The following is a 22609-nucleotide window of genomic DNA, read 5'->3' as shown; positions in this document are numbered from 1 at the left end:
ACGGGGCACCAAGGGTCTATGTGCGGACACCCAGACTCACTTCATGAACCTCAGAGGCTCTCAGCTTCGTTTTATTAGTTACATTAAGTAAGGGGGCTCAGGGACCCTGGCTCTCCTCACACACATGCTGTTGGGACCCTCCACACTCCACGTGACCGGGTCAGACCCACACTGTGCAAGTCTTTGGACCAGTGAGCTCCTGGAAAAGGGAAGGGACATGTCAGAAGTAGATTAGGTGCCCCCCCCCCTCCCTCACCCAAGATTTGGCAGTCCTCTCAGGGGTTTACCGCCTGCTTTGGAACCTTAGTTCCTCAGTTCTTCACCCACAGCTGGGCCCAGTCTCCCTGGTTGAGTCTTATATAGACTAATCACTTCAACCCCACCCCTTTCCTTCATCTCCCTCCTCAGCCCCCTTCACAGATCCCTCGGCCTGGATCTTCAGCCACTGACTCACACCTCCTTTGCCATAGCCCAGCACCTCCTGGCTTCCACTCCCGTTGCTACTGCCGCCTCACCAGTCTCTCCAGGGCATATGCAGCTGCATCCTGGACACTCACAAACAGCTGTTCTGGGGTCACTCTATCCAGGAGTCCTGCCTGGGTCAGTGTCCCCAGCACGGAGGCTGTGTGGAGAAGGGGGTCAGGCTCTCAGGTCCTACAAGTACACCGTGTCCTCTTCCTTCCCCGCAAGCGTCCAGTCACTCCCCAGTCTCCAGATCCCTTCATCCCTCCACATCTCACCATTACACTGAGCCAGGAGAAGGTGGATCCCAGCATCTTGGCATCGGCTGGCTAGCTACGTGGGGCGGGGGGGGGGAGGGCAGGGGGTTAAATCCCATATCAGAGAGTATTCGTGGGGCAAGGGGACTTTCTCCTTAACCTACCCTCTCCCTCACCTGAACCACTTCTCTGGCCCCTGCAGCATCTGCAAAGGTGACACCACTGCAGTCTAGGACTACCACTCTGACAGGCTCAGCAACTAGGATGGCAGAAGGCAGGAGTACCCAGATGCCTCCATGGGTCGTGCCCAAATCTCCCTCATTGTCATCCCATCTCACCTGCATCAGGTGGGCCATCTGTCTTTGGAGCCTCCTGTGAGTAGAAAAGGGTAGTCACCCTTTCTGTGCTGAGACACAAGCACGAACATGCACCCCCTTGAGCACAATGACCCCCTCAGAACACCCACCTGTCTCCCATCCCCAAAGAAGCCACACTCCCCTTTGACCAAGTCCCTTACCTTGCCTCCTTCTCCAAGCCCCAGATGCCACTCCAGGATGCGGCGAAACTGCCCACGGGTCCCAAAGTAGAGCGGTGTTGGATAGCTCAGGATGCAGAGCCCTGGGACCTGGAGGAGCTAAGGGGTCAGAGGGTCAGTGAAACATCCGAGTCTAATCTTCCCTTCCTTCTTTGGCTGTAGCCCACCCACCTTGTGACTCTCTCTGAGTGGCCTGTAGAGCTCTGTCCCCTCAGCCAGTCCGAGTGCCAGGCACTGTACCCTGGGCAGGAAGCTGGGGTCAGATTCTCAGCCTGACCTGGCTGGAGAGTCACCCCAAGCACTCTCTTCTCTTCCCTCCTCTCATCTGGACTTCCCCCATCTCTACTCCCACCTCTGGGTGCGGCAGACCACAGTCATCATGGAGAAGACCACACCTACAGCCAGGCCCAGGTCCACACTCAGGGTCACGACAGCCACCCATGTGACCATCCACACAGCCTGCAGGACACGGATGGGAGCGAAATGACCCAAAGAAATGCCAGGCCATCACTGCCAGGGAAAGGGGTCCAGGGGCAGTGACTGCCGGGGCAAGTGATGGGGAGGGATGGCCCGGGAGAAAGGAGAAACAATGACAGAAGGAAGGAATGGGATGGACCTAACAGGGGATACACACCAAGTGTAATGACCCCAGACCTTGAACCATCTGGGGAGTTACAAATACTCAGGTCTGAAGAGGTTCAAGCTCCACCCTTCACCTTGTCTCTGAGTAAAGGGATTAGGAGGTATACATGTTGGGAGTGGGTGGGTTGCAGAACTTAGGACTGGGACAGTTAGCTTCGATCAAGGGCAGAGGCTGGGGACGCTGGTAAATGGGAGGGGGCATCCGAGGATGATGCTGCCATTTCTCACAAAGTCCACGCGGCTGATGCGCCATAGTTGTGGAAGTTCTCGCATCTGGAAGAACATCTGACGCATGCTGGAGATGTTGATGCAGGCCAAGACCGCCTTGGGGCAGAGGAGGTAAGCTGACCACCCCAGTGTGCAGGGACGTCGCCACCCCTCCCAGCCACCCCTCCACCTCCTCTGCTGCTTACCTTGGGCAGATAGTAGAAGAAGGGCCCCAGCCACAGCAGGACAGACAGGACAACCATACAGGAGAAGAGGCCTGCCAGCTAGCGGGAAGGAGGGACGGAAGCAAAGAAGGGAGGGAACCTCACCCACCCCCGCGTGAGAGTTGGTCTCCCTGCCTACTCTGCCTCATCCTCCTTGGAAGTCTCCCTCCTCCCAAATCCCCTTCCACACTGACATTCCTCACTCCTCAACCCCCTTCTTGATATTCTGCTGCTCACACCTACCTTTCCCCTCCCCCAATTAAACGCCTGTCATTTGCTGGTCCGCCCCAAGATGCAGTTCAACATCCCTATTTTTGTAGCCCACCTCCATCTTTTGTTTTAGTTTTATTGGAGCACAGTTGATTTACAATGTTGTGTTAGTTTCTGCTGTACAGCAAAGTGAATCAGTCATACATATACATATATTCATTCTTTTTTGGATTCTTTTCCCATAGTCATTACAGAGTATTGAGTAGAGTTCCCTGTGCTATACAGTAGATCCTTATTAGCTATCTATTTTTATGTATAGCAGTGTGTGTATGTCAATCCCAATCTCCCAATTCATCCCTCCCCCACCAGCCTACCTTTATCTTAAAAGCCACTGTTGGATGACCCTAAAAGCAGGCTAATCACATGCTTAGGGCACCAACAAAGTACAGGAAACCAAAAATATTAGGGAGAGACTTTGATATGTGATATTTCTTTTTAAAAGAAAATGTCCTCACAAGGAAAAACACCAGAATTTCGTTTCTTAAATTGCTTTTCCAGATTAGTATTGTTCTTATTTTGAACTGCATATAGGGCTCCATAAACTTTTTCAGTGCTTAGAGTCTACAAAGGTCTTAATGGACCTTTCTTCTCTTCTATACCTCCTACCCAGGTAATCCCATCTCCTCACTCACCTTCCCTCACAGAATTCCATCCTTCTCTATAGAGCTGCCAACTGGGGACCTGCCAATCTTCCACTTGTTCCACCACCACCCACCCTGGATGCCCCTCCCCCCCTTCTCCTCACCCAAGGACGTGCTCTTACCTGTGTGTTCCCACCAGCATCCACTAGTAGGCTGGTTGTGGCCAATGTGGCCGAGTTGGGAAAGCAAGAGAAGAGGGAGGAGATGAGGTTGGAGACACCATGTGCAAAGAGCTCCTGGAGGGATGCAGTGAGATGAAGAGGAGACAAAGGCATGGCTGGGAGGGGGGAATCACATTAGGGGGCTGTCTCCTGAATGAGGCTGGGGTCCTCACTCAAAGTCACACCTGGTTGGAATCAATAGTGTAGCTGTACTTGTCTGCATAGATGGAGGCCAGGGAGGCAGACACTGCAAAGGTAACCAGTGCCATGGGCAACGAGTCGGCCAGAATCCTGGGCAGCTCAGCCAGGCTGGGGAGGAGAGGCTGGGGAAATCTAGAGAGAGAGGAATCCATGGTGAGGATGGATGGGGTATAACAAGGATACGAGCAAGAGAGAGGAAATAGCATAGGGCAGGACAGGGGAAGGTGTTGGGTGGGAGAGCTGTGAGAAAAGAAAACCGGTGCCTTTTCATCCTCTCTTACCCTCCGGGCAGCAATCCAACTATCTGGACGTTGTATCTTGTGTCCAGGGAAGAGGTGAAGCAGAGCACGGAGGCCAGAAGCACCTGGGAAAGAGAGCAAATAAGAGCATGGGAGGAGATAGGCCCCTGGCAGACGCTAGAAGGAGCTCAATATGAGAGAGGATTGCAACGTAGGATTAGGTGGTTGCAGGAGCCCAGCAACTGGGGTAGCTGCGATGTTTGGGGGATGAGTGCCTAACAACTGGTTTAGAGTGAAGGAGGGTGGGGGGGATGGGAAAGAAGAATGATGTATGCCTGGAGCTATGGAGAGAGATGGACAGGAGGAAGTAAGAGGGGGCTGCCATGAGGGCTGGTGGATATCAAGAGGTACAATCGAGCCATTCTAAGCAGGGAAGGTGGGTTATATCAAGGGATATATGGGGTATCTGTGGAGACGAGGAGAGCCGGTTTAGTTGGGGAGAGAGAGAAATGTAGGTGGACGCGGGAAGGAGGATAGACCGTGAGTTACGGTGCAGGACCAGTGAGGGGAGAGACGGGAGTGGAGGTGCCGTGGCGAGCGACACAGCAAGGGGGCGCTGTAAGGAGGAAGAAGGTTTTCTAAGAGGCCTACAGCCGACTTTTTGAGAGAAGGGGGGACGTTTGGGTGGGGGATTCCCGAGGGTCAAAGTGTTTTGGGAAGAGGCCTGGAAAAGTACACGTGTAAGCAGGACCTCTCATCTGTGACCTCTCTGCACTCCACGAGGGGGCGGCAGCGGCCAGTTCCTACAGGACGGGCAGGGTCTGTGCGGTGCACGGGGCTGGGACCCCATCCTCACCATGACGATTTCCCCTGGGATCGGGGTGGGTAGCCTGTCTCGGAACCTCACGTTCAATTCCTTGACGGGCACGAGCAGCGCCAGGCTGAGTGCCGAGACGGTCAGTTCGGCGGGACTGCTCCGCGGCAGCGCCGCCAGCACGGCGGCCAGCGTCTACGGGCAGGGGCGGTGAACAGAGGGCCTGGGGCCAGGGTCGACTGCCCCCGGAGCGGACCCGCCAGACTGAGGCGAGGCCTCCCCTGGCTCCCATCAGGGCTTCCACCTCCTCAGCGACCCTCATTCAGCCACGTAGCTCTGAGCTTTTTCTCCGCCCGTGCCCACACACTATCCCTCCACTCGCCCCCCTTCCTTTCTTTACGGGTTTCCCTCTTCCCGGGACTGCTAGAAGCCTCTTCGCGCTTCTCCCACCCTCACCTTGAAGAGAGCGAAACAGCCGATCTGACGCGGGAGGGGCAACCCCAAAAGGCTAGGCAGTTGGGACACGAGCACGTGCAGGGCGGCCCCACTGGTCAGCGCCTTGACTACAGGCTCCGACAAAAAGGTGGCCAGGACGCCGAGCTGCAGCGCGAACATTCCCAGCTGCAGGGGAGAAGATGCGCCATCACCACTGGAGAAGGAGCAGACCAGCCCCGGCGCAGGGCACCAGCTTGTCCGCGCACCTCTCCCGCCTAGACCGGTGCTGGAGACTTGTCCCTCCCTCTCCCCTGGCCCAATTCCCCAGGCCCCCAGCGTGGATTCCCTCAGGGTCCTCCCCCAAGGTCCTCCCTCACCATCAGTGCCCCGCTCCCGAAGGCCACGGCCGCAGCCGCACCAACCCGCTGAGCATCCAGCTGTTCCCTCTCGATGCCGCTCAGGTTCCCCTCGAGGGGTTCCGGCACCAGCCGCTCCACGGCCGAGCCCGTCATAAGGCTGAGTACCGCGAAAGTTCCTAGGGCCGGGGGACAAACGCAGAGATCACCAGCTGTGCCACCTGGGGCGCGGTGACAGCCCAGGCTTCGCGCTCTCCGCCCAGGATGCTGCCGTCAGGCGCCCTCTCCTAGAAGGCTTGCTGCTCAGGTGAAGACTCTGGGGCCAAGGGCCGGTGCAGCAGCCCGGAACCAGCGGTGAGGGAGGAAAGGAGGGAGCACCCGCCAGGAAAAAACTGCTCCCAACTGCGTCACTGCCCCCTCCTGCAGACGCCCTGGGGACTGCCTGCTCCTTTGGGCGACAGCGTATCTCCTCTCCCCTCTTCCAAGTCGTAGAGACGTTCATTTTAACCAAATTTCATGGAGAGGAAAAGTCTGAGTAAACGCCCGCCTCTTTGCACCCACTCAGCACCCGCAGCGAGCACTGCCTAGGTCGGAGGTTCACGGCAGTGTAGCGGCAGAGGCCGAAGGGAAGGTGGGGGGCGTGAAGGCGGGAATGAGGGCGAGGGAGCTTACGAGAACGGAAGCCTCAAACCCCTGTCCCTTCCACCCCACAGAGAAGGAGAGGAGTCACTGGGTCACTCACCGGTGGACAGGTGTCTCCCAGTACCCAACAAGGTGTAGATGAGGACGGGAAAGAAAGAAGTGTAGAGTCCGAACACTGGGGGCACAGAGGTCAGGAGGGCAAAAGCCATGCCTGGGGGAGTAGTGGAAGGAAAGGTCTCCGATGTGTGGGTTAGGGGGCAGGATGCCCAGCCTCCAGCACTGCTCTTCCCTTCCCGCACTCTTGGAGGCTGGCCCGGGGACTCTAAATCACACCACATGAGGGAACTGAGGGGTTAACGGGCCTCGATGGGAGGTCGTGGGGCGGACAAGGTCAGAGATCTGTGTCGGCCGCGTCCTGGGGGGAAGGCGTCCGGCCTCTCTCCAGTTCCCTGAGCCGGACCGTGTCCAAGACTTCGCGCAGAATTGCACAGATGAGGGGAGCTGGGGGTGGGGCTCTGATGGAGCTCCACTGTCCTTACCCAGAAGTTGGCCTCAGGTCCCTGTCGCCGAGCCCTCAAGCCACACTAACCCACCACTTCGCTCCCGGTTCCCAGGCCCCGTGCTAACCCGAAGCCCTCTAGAGCTTGGGCCCCTGACAGGCTGCTGCTGGCGCCGCTCACCCTGGGGCACGTGCACGACGCCCACGGTCACTCCGGCCACCGCATCCCCGAGCAGCCAGGCCCGCCAGCGGTAGTGGGGCAGCCAACGCAGCGGGGGCAGCCGCGCCCGCAGCAGGGGCCACGGCCCCGGTCCGGAACAGGCGCGGGCCGGCCCCCTCCAAAGGCGGCGCAGCCGCGACCAGCGGGGCTCCGCGAGTAGCTCGGGCTCCTGCTCTGCGTCCCCGAAGAGCTGCTGAAACCGGGCCTCAGTAAGAGGTTCCCTGAACTTGGCGCCCAGCGGGGACTTAAGGTCGGAGGCCTCTCCCGGACCTGGGCAGGTGCTGGCACCGGGTAGCCCACTCATTTTGCCCTCGGCCACCTCCAACTCCGCCCAGTCTTAAATACCCCTCCGCCCGCGGGCCCCGAGTCCCGCCTCCGCGAAGCAGGGTCCAATCCCGTCCTGGAGGGCGCCCTCTCTTGGGGACCTTCTACTGTCAGGAGCCGGCTGCGCCTTGGGGAGGGGGTGTCTCTACGTTAGGCGTTTCCTCGGACATCCTTGGCCGGATCGCTCGCTCTGCAGCCTGCTGTGGGGGGAGGGATGGCTGTGGAAAGGCATAGGAGCCAGAGAGGTAGGGCAAAAGACAAACGCGCCCCATCACCCGACACCCACTATTTACCGCTCCTAGGTCTTTTGACTCCCGCCTTCTCGCTCCTGGTTCCTTTCCGCATCCTGCACCTTGGGTGAAGACAGACGCTGACTCCTCTAGGGTTACTGGTCATTCCCAGGGCTGCTGCATTGCCCACAAGAAAGTTCAGCGGCGTTCCAACCTCCCTTTCCCCCCCAGCCCCAAATCCTCATGGGGCGCAGCTTGTCCCCAGAAAGTGTGAGGGGCTCCATTGGCCTCTCAGCTGTTCCACAAACTATCTAGATGGGAAGCAGCTGCTATTGGATATGGATGGATAGAGAACCGCCCTGCCACACACACACCTTTGCTGGGAGTGGCTGGGCCTAAATTCCCAGTTCAGGGCCTCAGGGGGAACACTGAACAGACAGGAAACTTTGATTTTATTTCTCAGAAGCCAAAAACACTGAAGCACTGTTTATTACATTCCAGTGCTATTCACAAAGTAGGCACTCAACAACACATATGTGGTTAAATTAAGTACAAAAGGGTCACCCACCCACCTCATGTACCCCTGTGGTCCCTAAAGAGATACAAAGGTTCTGAGCTCCAGAATTCTGCTATTTGCCCCATCCCCTCCTCCATTCGTATGAATCCTTAGCACCCCTCCCCAGTCCCTGACCCCAAAGCCCTGGGGGTGGGGTACAGTGAGGGTGGGTCTCCCCTCTTCAATTCCTCCTATTGTTCCCCAGAAGTCTTATCTGGGTTGTACGTCCTGTCCCCTCCACCTTAGAGGTCCCTCCCCCCATTGTGGCCAGAGAGACCTCAGGCCCACAGGGAGACTCCAGCTCCTCCTTACCCTCCCACCCCAGCAGTCTATTGTCTGCTGAGGAAGCTCAAGTACACGTGACTGGGCCCAGGGGACGGATAGACACAGTGGACACACCGATGCCCAAGGACCCAGGACAGGGCATCTGGACATGGATCTCTGCACATTTGGCTCTCTGTCCCTGGGGCTGTCCCAGAAGTTGGGAGGGGTGAAGACCCCTTTGGGCTCTCCACTCTTGGGTCTGTGGCTTGAAGAAGAACCCCTTCCTGCTCAGTATGGATACGCCTTACAGCCTCCCAGACAGCAAAAATAAGGATACCCAGAGCCAGAAGGGGCCACAGCCCCCAGCATCCTCTCCACCTCCCCATGTTCCCTCAGCTGAACATGGTGGCCCCAGAAAGAAAGGTACATCGGGCATTCGGTGCTTTAGAATCTGGGTGTTGGGGGAAATGGTGGGAAGTCACCCCACAGCGGTCTTTCCAGTGGGGGTCTAGAACAGACACCAGAGGGGAGGGAAAGAGGGACTGGGTAAAGGGGAGGATACGTCAAGGTTCTAGGGTTTTCCAGTAGCCCTAAGCTCCAGGTCTAGACTGAGAGATGCTGCAACCGCAGGTGAGGGACAAAGATAATTACATCTTTTATCTTACATCCCGCACCCTTCTCCTTTCACCAGACCCCTCCTCAAATGACTGATTTGAGAGGCCAGCTGATCTCTTCCATACCCCTTTACCCCACTTACCCCTACTTCAGCTTCCCCTTCCCTCTGCCAAGACAGCAGCTTTAGTGATATAACAAAACCTTTATTCTCAAAAAACAGAAAAAACAAAATCAAAAACAAAACCAACAGTTTCTGTCTGGCCCTTGCCCCAGCCCTCCTACCCACCCACATTTCCTCCTTTTGGGGGGACCTGTGAGGCATGCATAGGGGTGGGAGCTGAAGGAACCTGTGTTCCTTGGGCAGAAAGAAGTCTTTCTGAGACTAGGTTCCCTCCTCCAAGTTGACACTCCCAGCCTTGCCCACCCTCCAGATACACCAAGAGGGAGGAATTCTGGGGCGCTGCCAGAAGGATTGCCCTGAAGCTCCTGGGGGAACAGAGTGGCTGAGTCAGCACCACCCCCATGGCCTTCACCAGTTACAGCTCATCTTCATCCAGCTTGGCAAGTCTGGCTTGGCAGGGAGGGGCATTTGGAATTGGTGGAACTGGAGGAGAGTCATGAGGAGCCTGGGGGATGTCACTGGAGGCCTGAAGAGAGACTCAAGTCAGGATCAAAAAAGTTCAGGAATCCACCCTCACTCCCCTCTTGTCACTGTAAGTCCCTAGTCAAGCCACCCCCTCTTGCCAGACGTCTTAGATTATCTGAGACCATCAGCTTCTCCCAGGGTTAAACTGGAGTGGGGGAGGGCAAGAGATGGGAAGTAGGAAGGGGCAGACAAAAGGGAGGTGCCGGAAGAAAGGAATGATATCGGGGATCCTGGAACAAGAGAGGACCTCCCCATTCTGCCCTTACAACCAGGGAACTCCATTCCTCATACCTGTGTGTCCAGGGACAGGGGGACTCTGGCCACCTGCCCTTTGGGAAACAGCAGTAGGGAGGGAAGAGAGCCATTGATGGGTGTGTGTGTGCTGACCTGGGCCCGATCTCCAGGCCGAATTCTCCCAGGGCTCCCCACCCCAGGACCTCCTGGCCGTCCCAGGCTGTTTGTCTGGCTCTCCCGTCTCTGGTACTCAATGGGTGACTGCAGTGCTGGGGCAAACAAAGGGACAGAAGGAGGGTTACAGCAGAGACACGCCCTTTCCCAGGGGCTCTGCTCTCAAGGACTGTTGGCCAATGTAAGTCGCTTGAGGCTTTAGGGGATTCTGAGTTACTAAATCTTGAGCTAGTAGTGGAAAAGTGAGGATGAGGGATGGGGAGAAGTGGGGTGAGGGCAGGGATTGGAGATTGGCCGGTGAGGGATTCAGGAGATCCAAGGACCAAGGGAGGATGTCAGGGAGGGAGGGTGAGAGCTTCACCATTGAGAAAGTCCCGCTGGCTTTCCAGGATCTGAGCCACTTGCTTGATCCAGGCCTGACTGACCGCAGGGTCTGCAGTCTGCAGGACATAGCGCTGGATCCCACCCTCTGGCCCTCTGGAGGTCAGTGCAAAGCGGCAAGGGTCACCTTGGAGGTTCCCCTCCAGTCCCAGGCAGCTCACCTGGATTGGCAAATAAGAGGTAGCCCCCAAATTCTTCAGGCCCTCTCTGGTTCCTGTCCCCTCCAACAAATCCAAGAGGATCTGAGGGGCCTCCATCCTCTCAGAGGCCTCCCCTATCCCAGTCAGACCTCTCCCTTGGGACACCCTCCCCACCTTGATGCTGCTTTTGTACACATATCCAGGCTGCGTTCCACCTCTCACTCCTCCTCCCAGGGCCTCGCTGAAGATGATGATTTGCTCAAAGAGGAAGACATGTCTCTCTCGACCCCGAGAAGAGAGCAGCCCCCCAGCCTCGGGCTCTGTGACCCAGAACGTGTCCTGGCCCAAGAGCTTCCCCTGAGCAGTCAATTTGCCCTGAAACCAAAGGAGAGTGGCCTTTGAGAAAAACAATAAGAGAAAAGGGGCAACTCTCCGCTCCTCCCTCCTTCCCCTGACACTCCCAACCAACCATCTCCTGTCAGCCCCAGGTGAGCACAGTTCCCTGTAAGGATCTCCTGAGTGCTCAGCCTGGGGCAGAAGAGCATTGCTCCATCCCTGTACCTCAAACCCCCGCAGTCTCCCCAGGGTCATCATGTCATTACAGCGCTTGGGTACGAAGCACATGACCTCCACAGCTTGCTGGGACACAAGTGAAAAGAAGAGCACTGTCATCACTGGGAAAGAGGCGTCTTCAGACCATGCTTCTATCGCCAACCAGCCTTCCCCTTCACCACCCATGGAGCTGGAGGAACCCGGGAGACTAAGAAGATGAGGTGTGTGTGGTGTGTCCTATGAGATCTGGGAGTACTCACCTCCAGCTCTTCAGTATCCATCCCAGCTCTACTATAATACTTGAGAAAATCCTAAGACACAGAGAAGAAATGCTCAGGGAGGTTAGGAGAACATCCTCAAAAGCCCTCACAGCCTCCCCTGAGGACACAGGTGAGGGCCTCCCTGGAAGTCTGGGTGGGGAGCCTTAGGAACCCTGGGGAGACGAGTGAGGAAAGGGCCATCCCAACCAGTTGTGCCCCCAGGGAAGAGGTGGCCCTGACCTTGAGCAGCAGCTGGTATTTCATGATCCTCTGCACTGGTTTGATGAGGAGGTCGTTGAGCTGCAGGCGGTGCCCCAGCTGCTGCCGGAGCTCCTGGGGACAGGGACAGACGGGGTGGTTTTGCAGCCCGGAAAGCCTGCTCATGCTGATGATTCTGTCCCCCTTTCCCCAAGGTATCTCAGCCACTGACCTCAAAATAGCTGTCCCCAAATTCTGATACCACATGCTCTGACTTGGGCTTATTCTGACAGTACACCACGTACATATGCAGGCGGCGCTCCTAACAGGAGTAAAATTCAAGAAAGACTAGGGTGAGTGAGGAGAGAGGGCACATCTCCAGAAAGTCCTGACCCACTCCCAAGCCCCTCCCCTCCTGGACCCCACTCTCTCAAGCCTCACATGTTTGATGAATAGCTGAGCCAGCCAATCAGGATCCTTCAAACACCGCTGTAACTCCTGCAGGAAATAGCTGGAGGGGTAGGGAGGGAAAAGGCTGGACAAATACTCCTACTCCAAGCAACTCAGAGCTGTCTGCCCTGGTAGTGTTCCCCACGAAGTCTCTCCAAACATTCCTCAGGTAACAATGGGCCCGGGGGTAGGATACAGAGACCATCAGACATATGCCCCTTCCCCTCGCTCTCAGGGATCCATCACTCACTCTCGATGCCACTCGTAGATTTGCTGGATGTTCCCAAACACAATCCTGTCACGACCTCGAAGATTCTCGGGTACCCCCTGAGCAGCCATGGTGGCCATATAACCCTGTGGGAAGGTTGGGTGGGAACATGAGTGTGTGGGAACCAGTCCTGGTGGGAACCTCCCCTCCCCAAGGAGTCCAGGATGTAGGGGAGACTGGGAATGTGGGACAGAGGATCAACAAGGCATCTCCTAACATTAGCCTTGGGGAGAGGAAAAGGGCGGGGCCAGGGCTGGGAAGGGACAAGGGAGCTACCTCTACAATCTGCCCCAAGTCGTCCACGTACATTTTCTCTGTCTCTACCAGTTCACTCAGGACGTACCTGGGAAGAGAACAGGCTTAGCCACTTCCTCCCTCCTGGACTGGAAGCCCCTTCATTACCACAGCCAACCTCAGGGGAAATTCCAAGTCTCAAATCTAAAATGTGAGAGACAATCCTCTGGAAGTTGTGCAACTGCAGGGGTCAGGGATAGAGAGTGTGTGGACACTTACATGCTCCTTTCCAGAGCCTTCTTCTGGTCCTGTTCATTCTCAGGGGCTTGGGACAAAGTCTCCTCTTCAGGTGGCTGTAAGGAAGAACATCCCAGAGTAAGCAGAGGGATGCCTCTTGGGTGAGGGGAGCCATGCCAGCCTCATTTCTTCATACCTGCGTCTTATCCCCAGGGCCCCCCAGCAATGTGGTCAGCAGGGTCAGTTCCGGCAGCTCCTCTCCTGTGGCTAAAGCTGGTTCCAGCATCCAGTTCTGGGGGCCAGAGGTCAAGTGTCAAAGGTCAGGGACAGTAGCTGTCTCTCCCCAGTGACCAGTGGCCCCCTCAACCTGCCCTCTCCCAGCACCCTTCATGGATGTCCTACATGCTTCTCTGGTGCTCCCTCCTCACCTCATATGGTCCAGCCTGGCCACCTTCTGCCTCAGTTTCCACACTGAGACAATGTTTAGAATGATCCAACCATCTTCTCAGGCCACTGACTGGCCCTGGGGGTCCCGGGGAACAGGGGTCAGAGCTGAGGCCAGAGCTGGGGCCAGAGGGAGCAGCCAGACCCGAGGCAGCTGAAGCCGAGATACTCCCCTCACTGCCCGCAATGGAATAGGATTCTAAGGGAGTGGGGTAGGGGGAGAAAGGGGGTGATAAATTTTGCTTCAGCTCCAGATTCAGGGTCCCTAGGGAGCTCCCAGAGTCTCTGCTCTGTGATGCTCAGCCCCTCTCCCTCAGGGCTCACTTTCTTGCCATCCTCATTGGAGTTGGCCAGGAGAGAAAATTTCACCAGGACACCCTTGGGAGGAAGGACAGAAAACACCTGGCTCCCAAGGCCTGGAACCCCCAGTTACATGTGGGGGTTCCCCCATATCTGAGCATGGCACCAATATAGGGGTGAGGGCAGCCATCTGGGAAGACACTGGAAGCTGGTGGTGGCCATCTGCTCTCCTACAACCCTCCCCCTTGCAATGGGTACAGACCATTCTCTGAGAAGGGCAGGAGGGCGGGGTGGGTGGAGCAAAAGAGCTTAAGGGCCCATCTGCCACCCCCAGACCCCTCCTCCACCAAGTGCAGTAGTCACTATAAAAAGAAAAGACTTCTGCAGCCCACCTTCCCAGCACATGCACAAACCCAATAGAGGGGGCAAGTGAGGAGAGCTCATCAATGTTATCCTTGGCCTGGGCTCAGGGACAGAGGAGCTGTGATTTGGGAAAAAGCCCCTGGTAGACCCCCCTCATCCCTCATTCCTCCATCCCCCTGTCCCTCTTCAGAGCTGAAGTAGATTCTCAGCAAAAGGATTTGAGGGAAGATATGGTCTAGGCATAAGGGGATTATGGATGGGTTTTTCTCATACCCAGTTGAGAGAAGTCCCCTGCCCCTTCCCCAATTTCCTTAACTTTTAACTGTTAGAAATTTGAAGGCAAGAAGGGATCTTAGAGATCATCTATTAGGTCACTTTCCTGGAAAACACAGGTATAGTCTCCAGCCTCTAAATCCCTAGGGCCGGGACAGACACAAGTCCTGAATCCTCAGCCCGCCCCCCACTCAACACTGGGCCCTCGCGACCTTACACTCACCACGTCCCCCCCGGGCGAAGCAGCAGCCGCATTTTGCCAGCACTTTTCGGATCACGCGGGGACAGGCACAGCGACCCCCCTTTTGCTCCCCCCGCATGGCGCCCGGGCCCCCCCGCAACCCCCACCCGGGCGGGCCATGCAGGGGGAATCACGGGGGACGGGGACGGCGCAGGGCGCACACCCCCCCTCCCTCCTACCCCGCTCCAGGCTGGGGGAGGGGGGGGAGGGAGGGAATGGAAGGGGGGTGTCCAGGGGTAGGCGGAAGTCTGGTCTGGAAAAGGGCTGGGGACTCTGCAGAGAGGGCGGCGCGGGGCCGGGCCGCCGAGCTGGGCGGGGAGGGTTTCCGGGACCCAGTCGGTGCGGGGCCCAGGGTCCAGATGTCCAGCGGGAAGGGGAGGGATGGTGGAGGAGGCTGGGCCGGGATGCGGCAGCCGCTCCAGCTCCGTCTCCGGCCTCCCGGATTGGGGGGTGGTTCTAGGCCCGGGCAGGGGAGGAGGCGGGGGCCGACTCCCCGAGTCACTGGCGCTGCGCGGGTCCCCGCCGAGCGGCGAGCAGAATAACAGGCCCCGCCGCCGGGTCGCCTCGGGGAGGGGCCTCTGCGGCCCAGCTCCGCCTTCTCCCTCGCTTTCCCCCTTCAGCCAGTGCGGGGTTCCCGCCCCAATTCCTCCTCCCCCAGGCACCACCTTGTTCCCACTCCAAGTCCCCAGCGCCTCCGCCCCTCCCTCTCTAGCCAGGGTTCCCCCTCCCTCCCGCATCTCCGGCTCCGACTGCGGAGCACTGGGGTGGGGGTTAAGCCCGGCGGCGGGGTCTGCTAGGGTCGCCCCTCGGCCTCTGCGGAGGAGAAGGGCGCGGCGGATGGGGCCTTAGCCTGTGCGAAGAGGTCCTGGGGTTGGGACTGTCTCTAGCCGCGCAGGGGTGGACAAGGTCCCCCAGTAGGGGGTGCGTGAATGAGAAGCTCTTTGTGGGGAACACAGCCCGGGTGACGCCCTCTCGCCGGACCCTTCTTTCCTCCAGGCCCCGGGACTCCAGCTGAGGCTAATCACCAATTAAGGAGAAGTCCTGGAGACTCGACTGGCGAGGGGCCAGGGGTGGGGCGCAGGGACACTACGCCAGCGAGGGCTCGGGACCCGCTGAGGTGGGGGACACACAGCAGGCTAGAGGGCGAGAGGAAGCGTGGAGGTCTCAGCGTCTATATGGGTCTCATGCAAATTAGATGCGAACCTTTATACAAATACGAGCAGCATATTTTTTAATTCGCCACTTTGCGCAGGATGGCAAACTGTGCCCCACCCCACCCCTAGCTTCTTACCGGGCAGCGGAGCCCAGGCGGGGACCTCGCGTTCGCGCTCCCCTCTCTGATTCCCCTCCATACAGTTAGATTCTGGCTCGGTCCCCCCCAGCCCTAGGGGGCTTCTCTTCGGGGGCTGCGGGGACAGAGTGATCGTAAGAAACCCGCCCTCCACGCCCAGCCTAGACCTCCCGCTTCCCCTTCTCCCTCCTGTCAAAATCCACTTTGTTATAAAAGGGTCTTCGCCAAGCCTGGGGTGGAGGGAGCAGTTTACCCAAGAACGTGCCTATGATCCTCTTAATGGAACTTTTGGATTCCTGCGACTACCCCGAAGAATTCTTGTTTGCGGGTAAATTGAGTTGTGGGGTGCAGCCATCCTGAAGCCCCCTAAAGACCCCCGACCCCACCGTGGTCCCCCTTTCTTACCCCCTCCTGCCCGGGTAGGGCGCATGCGCGCAGCATGCCCCCCATGACCCCCAGTATCCGGCCAGTGCGGCCAGGGGCGGGGCGGTCCGGGGGCTTCATGCTGGACCCCTACCCTCCTCCAAGTTTCAGAGAGCCGAGGGGGCACGGAAGCTGGGGGGCTCTGAGGCCAGCGTGCGTCCGGGGAGTTGCCGCAGCGGAATCCGCCCCCTGCCCGGCTCCGCCCCCACTCCCACCCCAGCCAAACTTTTCAAAAGGGGTAGGGTTGTTCCTTTCTCTGCAACCGTAGTTCAGCAACAAACAAACCCCTCTTAATCCTGACTCCGCTGTCGAAGCACGATCCAAGGCTTCGCAGTTTTATCTTGGAGCCCACTAAGTACATGCCGTTTTCCCAGGCCCTCTGGAGGCAGAGAGCCTGGGGAGCAGCCCAGGGAGTTCCCGATCACCAACCCCTTCTCCCTCTCAGCAGGTCCAGCTCCTCATCCCACCCCCCATCCCCCACCCCGGCCCACAGAACAGAACGGGTGTGGCATGGAGAGTTGCATATTTTACTTTATTTTTATTAAATTAAAAGCTACAGTCTGGCGGCGATTCCAGAACAGGGTAAGGAGGCTCCTTCTAGGGGGCAGAGAAGAGTGGGAGAAAGACTGACAAAGACAGAGACACAGGAGAGAAAGGACAAGGTTAAGGGAGAAGGGGAATTGTTTCTGAAGAACACACGCGGCCGGCTCTACGGGGGCTCAAAGCAGCCTGACCCCCCTCCCCGCGCAGAAATTCAGCAGTGGAGCAGTATGGGGGGGCGGGGCGGATCAAGAGACCCTCTCCTCCCCACCCAGGTCCTTTCTCAGCTTAGTCACTGGAGCACATCACAAACCAGAAAAAGCCAAGGGCAATGGAGGGGGCAGGAAGACTGGGAGTATGTACATGGGGAGGAGGGGAGCAGAGCCTGGGACATCAGACTCTGCCAGAAGGGAGTGGCTCACACTGCACTGAAGCACTCAGCCTGTGGGGGACTGGGGAAGGGATCGCCCCTCCTTCTCTGAACCCCTTCCCCAGTCAGACAGTCCCCTACTTGAGCGATGAGGGGAGCAGAGGGAGAGACAACAGAGGCTCCCACTGGGTCCTACTGAAGGAGAACAGCAGCGGCCTCCCAAAGGGGATGTCCTTCAGTCATCGGTGATGCCCTTGGCTCTCAGCTCCTCTTGCACCCGGGTCAGGTAGGTGGGGTCCGGGTACCCAAACCTGGGAGCAAAGAGACATGAGGGTCAGGGTTAGCCGCTCAGGCTTACTCATATTACCCCCAGGCTCACCCTCATTCTGGTGCCCCATTCTAGCCCCTCCCCACCTTCCCTAAGATTATCCAAACCCAAGATAACTGAGCCCAATTGTGCTTATTTTTGTAGGTTAAACTGGGCACATTAGGACCAGGATGACTATAGGAGAAACTGGGGTAGGCAAGATGGTTGAATAGTTTGGGGGTGGTCCTCTCCAGTTAGGAGGCTCCCAGAGAGAAATGCCGAGAAGGGGTGGAGCCAAGGGAAGGGAAGAAGGCGTTTCGCACAGCTGTGGTCCCCCTGTGCAGCTGGTCTTGTGGTGGATGTCGTTCCAGGTGATGACATTCGGTCTCCCTGTGGTCATGGACGTGCCGATAGTGAAGGTGAGACGCTGGTCAAATGCCTTGCGGAACAGGGTCAGCACCTTGTTGCCCTCAGGGCAGTCCGGGAGGTAGGCCACCCGTGTGGTGCCAGGATACCGAACTCCTGGGTTTGGGTGTTCAGCCTGGGGCAGGGGAGACAGAGTGGCAGTGAGCAGCTGGGCATCTTAAGGGTCACCCTGGCCAGCCTTCTGGCTGCACACCCCCAGCTAATGCTCATGGGGCAGCGACAGCCTTCCAGGGAAGGAGCAACTCTGGGGTCTGGGCAGCAGAAGCCTGTTTCCAGAAAAAATCCTCATCATTAAGACGTTCTTTCTGCTGTCCCAATCCCTCAAGCCTCAATTCAGCAACAAATGGATTCTCAGAAGTAGCTGGGCCTTACTCTCCAGATAGCTCAGCAGAAATGGGAAGACTGAGAATAATTTGTCTTTCAGCCTTCCCTTCTCCACCTGAAAACACTCCCAATTCATCTTCCACTGTCTAACCTGTTCTATTTTTCTATTAACTCTCCTTCAGAGCTTCCTCATCACTCTGCAAACCAGAACTGGACATTACTCTTTGTCAAGCAGGAAGACACCTTTAGGTTCTTGACCGCTCCTATTTTAAACTTCCACTGTCATCAAGGTTTTCCCTCTCATAAATCTGCAATGGAGTAACGCTCCCAGCACTGTTAAGGGGGGTCAGACCCTTCCCACCGTGCCTGTCCGCACCTGAGCCACCATGTCTACAGACTTCACCTCTGCCAAGAATAGATGTCAACATCCAAGTTCATCAAAGAAATAGAATTCAATTCCTTTCTCTCATACCTGATTTTCACAGGTGCCTTGGGGTCATGGGGATGGAAAAGCTAGGCTTCAAGGGGGCCTCTAGCTCCAGGGCACTTGAGCGGGAAGGCATACCGGGAGACAGCAAGACTGTATCACATCTAACAAACATACTCCCCCTCACCCAGTTTTCTTAGGTCAGAGAAGAAGCGCAGGGAAAACCAAAGGGTAAGGGCAGGCCATAGTCTTCTTACCCCCTGGACACCGGGCGGGAAGACGTACTGGATGACGATGGTGCCATACTTCTCATAGCTGGGTAGTAGGAGTGTCGCATCCTTAGAGACCAGCATCCGCCCATTCTGGGGCTGGTTGCCCACCAGCTGCCCATAGAAGCGGCCACACATGGGGCAGGCCTTTTTCACCTGCAGGGCCCGGGTGATGCAGCCCTCGCAGAATGAGTGCCGGCACTTCTCCAATGTCTTGGCATTCTGGATCTCCCCCAGACAGATGGGGCAGGTGCTCTCCTGCTCTTCTGCCTCCTCCCGAAGGCGGGGGGGAAGAGGAGGGGGCAGGGGAGGAGGAGGGGGGGGCAGCCCCCGTGCCCCTGGGGGCAGGAGTGGGGCTGCTCGGAGAGGGGGCGGGCCTGGGCGGTGCAGCTCAGGGTGCTCCCCTCCACCCCCCAAAGCCAGGCAGCCCATAAGCTCCCCCTGCCTCTGAGCTTTCTTCAGCTCTTTCTCTGCCTCTTTGAGCAGCCCCTTGAGAGCCTTCCGGGCCAGGTAGAGCCCATTGGGAGGGGCTGGGGGAGGGCCCTGAGGGGAAAGCTGGAGGACATAGATGTCAGAAGTCTCGCCGTCTATGAGAATGGACACACGGTGCTCCTCCCGGAGCCGGGCCAGCCGGGCGGGGGTCTCCTTGCTGAGGAAGTCCCACACAGGCTTGGAGACAGTCACTTTGTTCTTGCAGGTGCCTCCACAGGCTGCCATTCTGGACAGGACGAACGACACTGCCCCCAGGGTGAAAAGGACTCAGGGTGGGGGGGTCCCCATTTGACAAATATCAGTGCCTCCTACTTCCCCTTCCTTTCCAACCCTATATTATCTCCACTCACTCAGAGGTCAACCCCCAACTCCTCCCCCAAGTTCATGTTCTGTTTCCTCTTATCTTTCAAACTCCAGCACCCACTGAAGAGCAAGAAAGCTTCTATATCTTTATTACCATCCAAGCCGAGCATCAATCTTGGTTCTCCTATACTGCTCCCAAGATCACAGAAACTACCTGCCCCTCCCCCCCCACGTCAGGTGAGAACTGGGTTCTGTAAAAGGAAGGGAGACTTTGGCCCTCCTTTTTGCTCACTTTGATCCTGAAGAGCTTTGAATTGGCATGCAGGCTCTCTCTCTCTGTTCCTGCTCCTTACTTGTAGGTTGTGTGACCTGGTGGGTGGAAAGGGAAAGGAGGGAAAGTGGAAAACCCCTTCTCCCATTTCCACAAGCCCCAACCCAGCAGCCCACTTAACAGAGACAGAATCTGGGTGTAAGTTACTGGGAAAGGGATTACTTGGAACATGGAACAGAGGCAACCAATTTAAAGGTGAAAGTTGTGGTTCCCATGAAAGGCAGATACCTGGAAAGCCCATGGACGATGAGAGCAGCAGAAATCCTCTGCTTCCACACTCAGCTGAGCAGGACTGGGGCAGGGGGAGTGGGGGGGACTGGGTTAGGATGACAAATGTTACCATTTTCCCCAGTCAGCCCAGAAACAAAAACTCCTCTTTCATTTCCTCTCCTTGTCTCTTGCAGAATTCCATCCCCAGCCACTCCCCAAGTTGCTAAAGAAGGAACTTCAGCATGCTAACTTTCCTCGTCCTCAGCTCTGAGGCTCTTAAGAAAGCCTAGGGGCACGGATAAGAGAAGTCTGGAATGGAAAAGCCCACACACATAGAGGTCTTTTTTGCCACCTCCCTCAGATCACAAGGACAAGAATATTTCCTTTGCTCCCCAATTCCTCGCCGAATAATTCAGCCCCTATTGTTAGGGAGCCTTCCTGGAGAGTTAACCTGGTCCCTTCTGCTGGAGTCTGTTTGGAATGCCAACGAAGTGGCAGCAGCCCCTGCAATAACAAAGTTCTCGCTGTCACCTTTTAAACCCAGCACGTGAAGTCCAAGCCTGCCAGCTACCTAGGCTACATTTAGGGAGGGGTGGGGCTCAAGCAGAGGGATCCTCTGGAGCAGCCTGATGTTTCCCCTGAGTCTGGCCGTGTTCAGCTACAGAGCTCTCCCTACAATACCTCCAAATGCAGCCCAGATAGAAAGAAGGGCCATTAGTGTGACCTCAATTCCTTGACTGATCCATAGGGGAGCAGCTCTCCGTTTGTGCCTCCACCATAGTCCCTTCAAGGCCAGATGCACCTCAAGATTCAGAAAGTGAAATTGGAACCCTAGAGCCTCGGCTCATACTGTCCATCCAGGTGGAACACCCTCTCCCCATGAGAGAGAAGCCAGGACCTAGGTGTCCTTTGCTCCGAGTCCTGATGGCACAGAAAAGGGAGGCGGGGCCACAGTTTATGCTGGGTCCGATTCCTCGGGGCCAACCCAGGCCCGGACACGGGGCCAGTCCCTCTCGCCAGACAGAGGCTGCCCACGGGGCAGCCAGGAAGGGCCAGGGTCCCTGCGGGCATCAACTGAGGCATCTCCACCCCTCCCCCCACAACCTCCTGCAAGACCCGACCCGGAACCACCTCCCATATGCCCCGCTCGGCAGAGCCCCCGCAGCCGCACAGCTGGGTGGGGTGGATGTCGGCCCGATCGCGGGCCCCAGAACCCCCGAATGGAGGCCAAAGCTGGAGGGTGACAGAAAGAGGATTAGCGGAGCCCGGAAGGGGGCCCCGGCGCCGCGCGCGGGGGAAGGAGGCGGAGGAGGGGGCGCAGGGGGAACCGGAGGGCGCGCGGGGAGGTGTGAGCGGGGCCCGGGGGGCGCGCGGCGGGCGTGGGGGGCGCCGGGCTCACCTACCTCTTGTCAGCGCCGCCATTGCCGGTCACATGACTGAGGCTGTTGCTGGGATGACGGTCTGGGCCTTAGCAACCAGGGTGGGGGGGAGACCCCGAGAAGGTGGCGGGGGGTGGGGGGGTAGTTTGCAGGGTGTGCAGACTGAGGGAAAGGGAAGGAAGGAGGATGACATCCCCCCCTTCCCTTCACGGTAATAATTAACCGTTTCCTTTGACCCCTTCTATCCACAAGCCCCTGCTCTTCTGCCCCAAAACAAAAATGGAGGCGCCGTCCCAATCTTTGGAGGCTTGGGGTGGTATCGTGGAACCGAGGGTGGGAGGTTAAATCCCTTAGAGACGCCACCCTTCTCGTTTCCCCCTCCTGGGAGAGGGCCCTCTCCCTTTTCTTTCCCAGCCAGCTTCGTGGCAGCTTCTGGGAGCTAGTGGTGGATGAGTGGGTGAGGAGTGTCGCTTAGGTAGATGGGGAAGAGAGGGCAATTTCTCTGTGATCCTTTTTCTAGAAAGACCTTTGAGGAATATGGAGTAGGAAGAAGAGTCATAGTAAAAAGCATTGGTTCTAAAAAATAAGTCCAGGACTAAACTATTTCAATCCCCTGCCTCATCGCTTGCCTTTTCCCAGATTGTTACCTTCTGTGACCCCGCAAAACCTGCTCCCAGATGGGTATTGGTAAGTGTCTCTGATTTTTCTCTTTACACAAACAGGGATACTGAGGCTGATGCAGAATGAGAAGTGAATATTTTTTTTAATGCCTTGGAGTGATGGTAGTATCAAGTCTATGGTTGAAATAGAGTTAAAAACTCTCAAAGGAAAAAAAAAAAAAAAAAGCTCTTCTCTCTTCTGCTTCCCACATCAGAGCAATCTCCGCCCCCAGTCCAACTCACTTCCCTGGGGCCACATCAAGCCAGGTTTTTCCACCAGCCAAAAGACCTCCTCAGCCAGCAGTACCGGATGGATCTCCCAGACTGGCAGCAACTTCTGATAATCCACCCCCTTTTCTTTACTCCCTCTCCATCTGGATGGTTGGTCACTTTCTTCTTTACTTTCCCAGGACCCTGCTGTACTCTTCCTGCCCTCCAGAGGACTTCTTTCCAGGAAGCCTGCGGGAACACTGAATTCCTTCTCCTTTATCTCATGTGTGCTTGGTGCTCACCTTTACAGAGATGGGAGTGTGATCTAGCCCAGAACCCTGGGGGAAGAGGGAAGGTCATATAATCTCAGCTGTCCCTGGCCCCCCTACAGCTAACTCCCACAAAATTGGGGAATGTTTTCCATTCCCATGCACACTCAACACCTTTTAAGTTCACAGC

The 22609-nt window shown here is 57.0% G+C and overlaps 3 protein-coding genes across 30 annotated transcripts; all 3 read right to left on the bottom strand.

Moving 5' to 3' along the window:
* Positions 1 to 40: 40 nt before the first annotated feature.
* On the bottom strand, positions 41 to 9002 carry LOC131766442 (solute carrier family 26 member 10-like). Of its 10 annotated transcripts, XM_067009631.1 has the most exons (21): positions 8937 to 9002; positions 7423 to 7536; positions 7151 to 7329; positions 6767 to 6998; positions 6187 to 6297; positions 5466 to 5623; positions 5110 to 5274; positions 4696 to 4848; positions 3882 to 3964; positions 3585 to 3732; positions 3361 to 3474; positions 2310 to 2387; positions 2125 to 2220; positions 1607 to 1713; positions 1426 to 1495; positions 1237 to 1353; positions 1058 to 1091; positions 896 to 978; positions 741 to 795; positions 457 to 622; positions 41 to 199 (listed from the first exon to the last, which is right to left on the bottom strand). In XM_067009631.1, the coding sequence occupies exons 5-20, from the start codon at positions 6293 to 6295 to the stop codon at positions 501 to 503; spliced, it is 1692 nt and encodes a 563-aa protein (XP_066865732.1). In that variant the 5' UTR covers positions 6296 to 6297; positions 6767 to 6998; positions 7151 to 7329; positions 7423 to 7536; positions 8937 to 9002; the 3' UTR covers positions 41 to 199; positions 457 to 500. The 10 variants fall into 10 exon arrangements, with proteins under 10 accessions (XP_066865732.1, XP_058936723.2, XP_058936722.1 ...); XM_059080740.2 differs by lacking the exons at positions 7423 to 7536; positions 8937 to 9002 and having other exon boundaries at positions 6767 to 7190; XM_059080739.2 differs by lacking the exons at positions 7423 to 7536; positions 8937 to 9002 and having other exon boundaries at positions 516 to 622; positions 6767 to 7190.
* Positions 8977 to 16206, bottom strand: ARHGEF25 (Rho guanine nucleotide exchange factor 25). 12 transcript variants are annotated; one of them, XM_059080745.2, is made up of 16 exons: positions 15886 to 16094; positions 15481 to 15595; positions 12997 to 13211; positions 12765 to 12860; positions 12611 to 12684; positions 12374 to 12440; positions 12080 to 12183; positions 11821 to 11890; positions 11612 to 11701; positions 11422 to 11514; positions 11182 to 11232; positions 10931 to 11008; positions 10544 to 10744; positions 10210 to 10390; positions 9828 to 9943; positions 8977 to 9441 (listed from the first exon to the last, which is right to left on the bottom strand). In XM_059080745.2, exons 1-16 carry the CDS (start codon positions 15982 to 15984, stop codon positions 9331 to 9333), a joined length of 1761 nt encoding a protein of 586 aa, XP_058936728.1. In that variant the 5' UTR covers positions 15985 to 16094; the 3' UTR covers positions 8977 to 9330. The 12 variants fall into 12 exon arrangements, with proteins under 12 accessions (XP_058936728.1, XP_058936726.1, XP_066865735.1 ...); XM_059080743.2 differs by having other exon boundaries at positions 9732 to 9943; positions 15886 to 16091; XM_067009633.1 differs by lacking the exon at positions 15886 to 16094 and adding an exon at positions 16189 to 16206 and having other exon boundaries at positions 9245 to 9441; positions 9732 to 9943.
* A 210-nt stretch (positions 16207 to 16416) lies between these two features.
* DTX3 (deltex E3 ubiquitin ligase 3) lies at positions 16417 to 21992 on the bottom strand. 8 transcript variants are annotated; one of them, XM_067009653.1, is made up of 7 exons: positions 21306 to 21740; positions 19921 to 19984; positions 19654 to 19730; positions 18555 to 19303; positions 17444 to 17661; positions 17010 to 17124; positions 16417 to 16529 (listed from the first exon to the last, which is right to left on the bottom strand). In XM_067009653.1, coding segments are annotated over exons 3-6 (1044 nt in total). In that variant the 5' UTR covers positions 19655 to 19730; positions 19921 to 19984; positions 21306 to 21740; the 3' UTR covers positions 16417 to 16529; positions 17010 to 17048. The 8 variants fall into 8 exon arrangements, with proteins under 8 accessions (XP_066865754.1, XP_066865750.1, XP_058936311.1 ...); XM_067009649.1 differs by having other exon boundaries at positions 18555 to 19284; positions 21306 to 21376; XM_059080328.2 differs by having other exon boundaries at positions 16417 to 17124; positions 21306 to 21992.
* Positions 21993 to 22609: the final 617 nt, after the last annotated feature.

Source organism: Kogia breviceps, chromosome 12 (genome assembly GCF_026419965.1).
Source record: "Kogia breviceps isolate mKogBre1 chromosome 12, mKogBre1 haplotype 1, whole genome shotgun sequence".
Taxonomy (NCBI): domain Eukaryota; kingdom Metazoa; phylum Chordata; class Mammalia; order Artiodactyla; family Physeteridae; genus Kogia; species Kogia breviceps.
This window is presented reverse-complemented; position numbering and strand designations above follow the sequence as displayed.